At 51.2% G+C, this 1,827-nt stretch overlaps 1 protein-coding gene across 1 annotated transcript; it reads left to right on the top strand.

Moving 5' to 3' along the window:
* Nucleotides 1-82: 82 nt before the first annotated feature.
* EMH_0029920 (uncharacterized protein) lies at nt 83-1,377 on the top strand (the record flags this gene model as incomplete). The annotated part of the gene is made up of 3 exons (XM_013494356.1): nt 83-233; nt 341-1,010; nt 1,251-1,377. 3 exons carry the CDS (start codon nt 83-85, stop codon nt 1,375-1,377), a joined length of 948 nt encoding a protein of 315 aa, XP_013349810.1.
* Nucleotides 1,378-1,827: the final 450 nt, after the last annotated feature.

Consider the following 1,827-nt stretch of genomic DNA (forward strand, 5'->3'; position numbering starts at 1 on the left):
CTGCTGCTGCGTCTGCAGATGAGCCAGCAGCAGCAGCAGCAGCAGCAGCAGACGCAATGCCTTTTGCTGCTAAGACACGGAAATGTTGCTGCTGGGATGCAGAGCCGACGAAGGGCACAGAGGCTTCTATACCTTTCTCCTGAAACGAGCAGCAGCAGCAGCAGCAGCAGCAGCAGCAGCAGCAGCAGCAGCAACAGCAGCAGCAGCAGCAGCAGCAGCAGGTACAGCTGTCGGTGAGCACGAACTGAAGCAGCAGCAGTTGCAGCTTTAGCAGCAGACGAGAAGGAAAGGAGACAGAGGAGGAGGCAGAGAAAGAGACAGAACAAAGGGGGAGAGACAGAGAAGGAGAAGATACAGAAAAGGAAACAGAAAAGGAGACAGAAAGGAGACCGAAACGGAGACAGAAAAAAAGGAGACAGAAAGGAGACAGAAAAGGAAACAGAAAAAAAGGAGACAGAAAGGAGACAGAAAAGGAGACAGAAAGGAGGCAGAGAAGGAGACAGAAAGGATACAGAAAAAAAGGAGACAGAAAGGAGACAGAAAGGAGACAGAGAAGGAGACAGAAAGGAGACAGAAAAGGAGACAGAAATGAGACATAAAGGAGACATAAAGGAGACAGAAAAGGAAACAGAAAAGGAGACAGAAGAAAAGGAGACAGAAAAAAAGGAAACGGAAGAAAAGGAGACAGAAAAAGGGGAGACAGAAAAGGAGACAGAAAGGAGAGAGAAGGGAAACAGAAAAAAGGGAGACAGAAAGGAGACAGAAAAAAAGGAGACAAAAAAAGGAGACAGAAAGGAGACAGAGAGACGCCGTGGGTGCTTGCCTGTCTGTCTGTGCGCAGTACCTTCAGAAAGGAGACAGCAGCGCCGTCTTTGGTTTGTCTCTTTTCTCTTTCTGCTGCATCAACGAGCAGCAGCTGCAGCAGCAGCAAGACAAACAGCAGCAGCAGCAGCAGCAGCAGCAACAACAGCAGCAGCAGCAGCAGCAGCAGCAGAGCATCCAGGCCGTCTGTGAGTATAAAGACACCTGCTGCTGCATTGGGGTGTATGTACACCCCACACGGTGCGAGTGTGTGTCTTTGTTTGTTTCTGCATTTTATTTTTTTTTGTTTTCTTTCTCTTTCTCTCTCTTTCTCTTTTTTTGTCTCCTTTTTTGTCTCCTCGCTGCCTCACTGTCTCTGCTTCTGCTGCTTTCTGTCTCTCTTACCTCTGTTGCTGCATTTTCTCCTGTATTCTCCGCTGCTGTCTCAGCAGCAGCAACCTGAAACTGCTGCTGCTGCTGCAGCAACACCAGCAGCAGCAGCAGCAGCAGCAGCAGCAGCGGCTGCAGCAGCAGCAAGGCGCTGCAGCAACACCTCCCCCTGATGGGGGCCGCTAACACTGAGGCCCTAGCAGCCGCCGGGGCCCCCACTCGCATGCTGTCTCTGTTTGTATCAGCTGTATAAAATAAGAAACCTTTGTTTATTTTTTTCTCCTGCTGCTGCTGCACATACACCCCACGGCAGCAGCCGTCTTGCTGCTGCAGCAGTTGCTGCTGCTGAGACACACTAGGGGCTTAAGGCAGCAGCAGCGTGCTGCATTCTGTACCCTGGGGGCCCCTGACGATGATGGGGGCCCCGCAACCAAAGGAGACAGAGGTCCCGCTGCTGCTGCTGCTGCTGCTGCTGCTGCTGCTGCTGCTGCTGCTGCTGCAGGGGTAGAGGGTTTAAGCAGGAGGAGACTATACACTGCAGAAGGAGACAGGAGAGGGGACAGCGAGCGGCGGATGCATTTTCTTCTTTTTCTTTGATTTCTTTTCTTGTCTCTGACGACAAACAAAAAAAAAAAA

Source organism: Eimeria mitis, genomic scaffold, assembly GCF_000499745.2.
Source record: "Eimeria mitis Houghton genomic scaffold, Emh_scaff1115, whole genome shotgun sequence".
NCBI lineage: Eukaryota > Apicomplexa > Conoidasida > Eucoccidiorida > Eimeriidae > Eimeria > Eimeria mitis.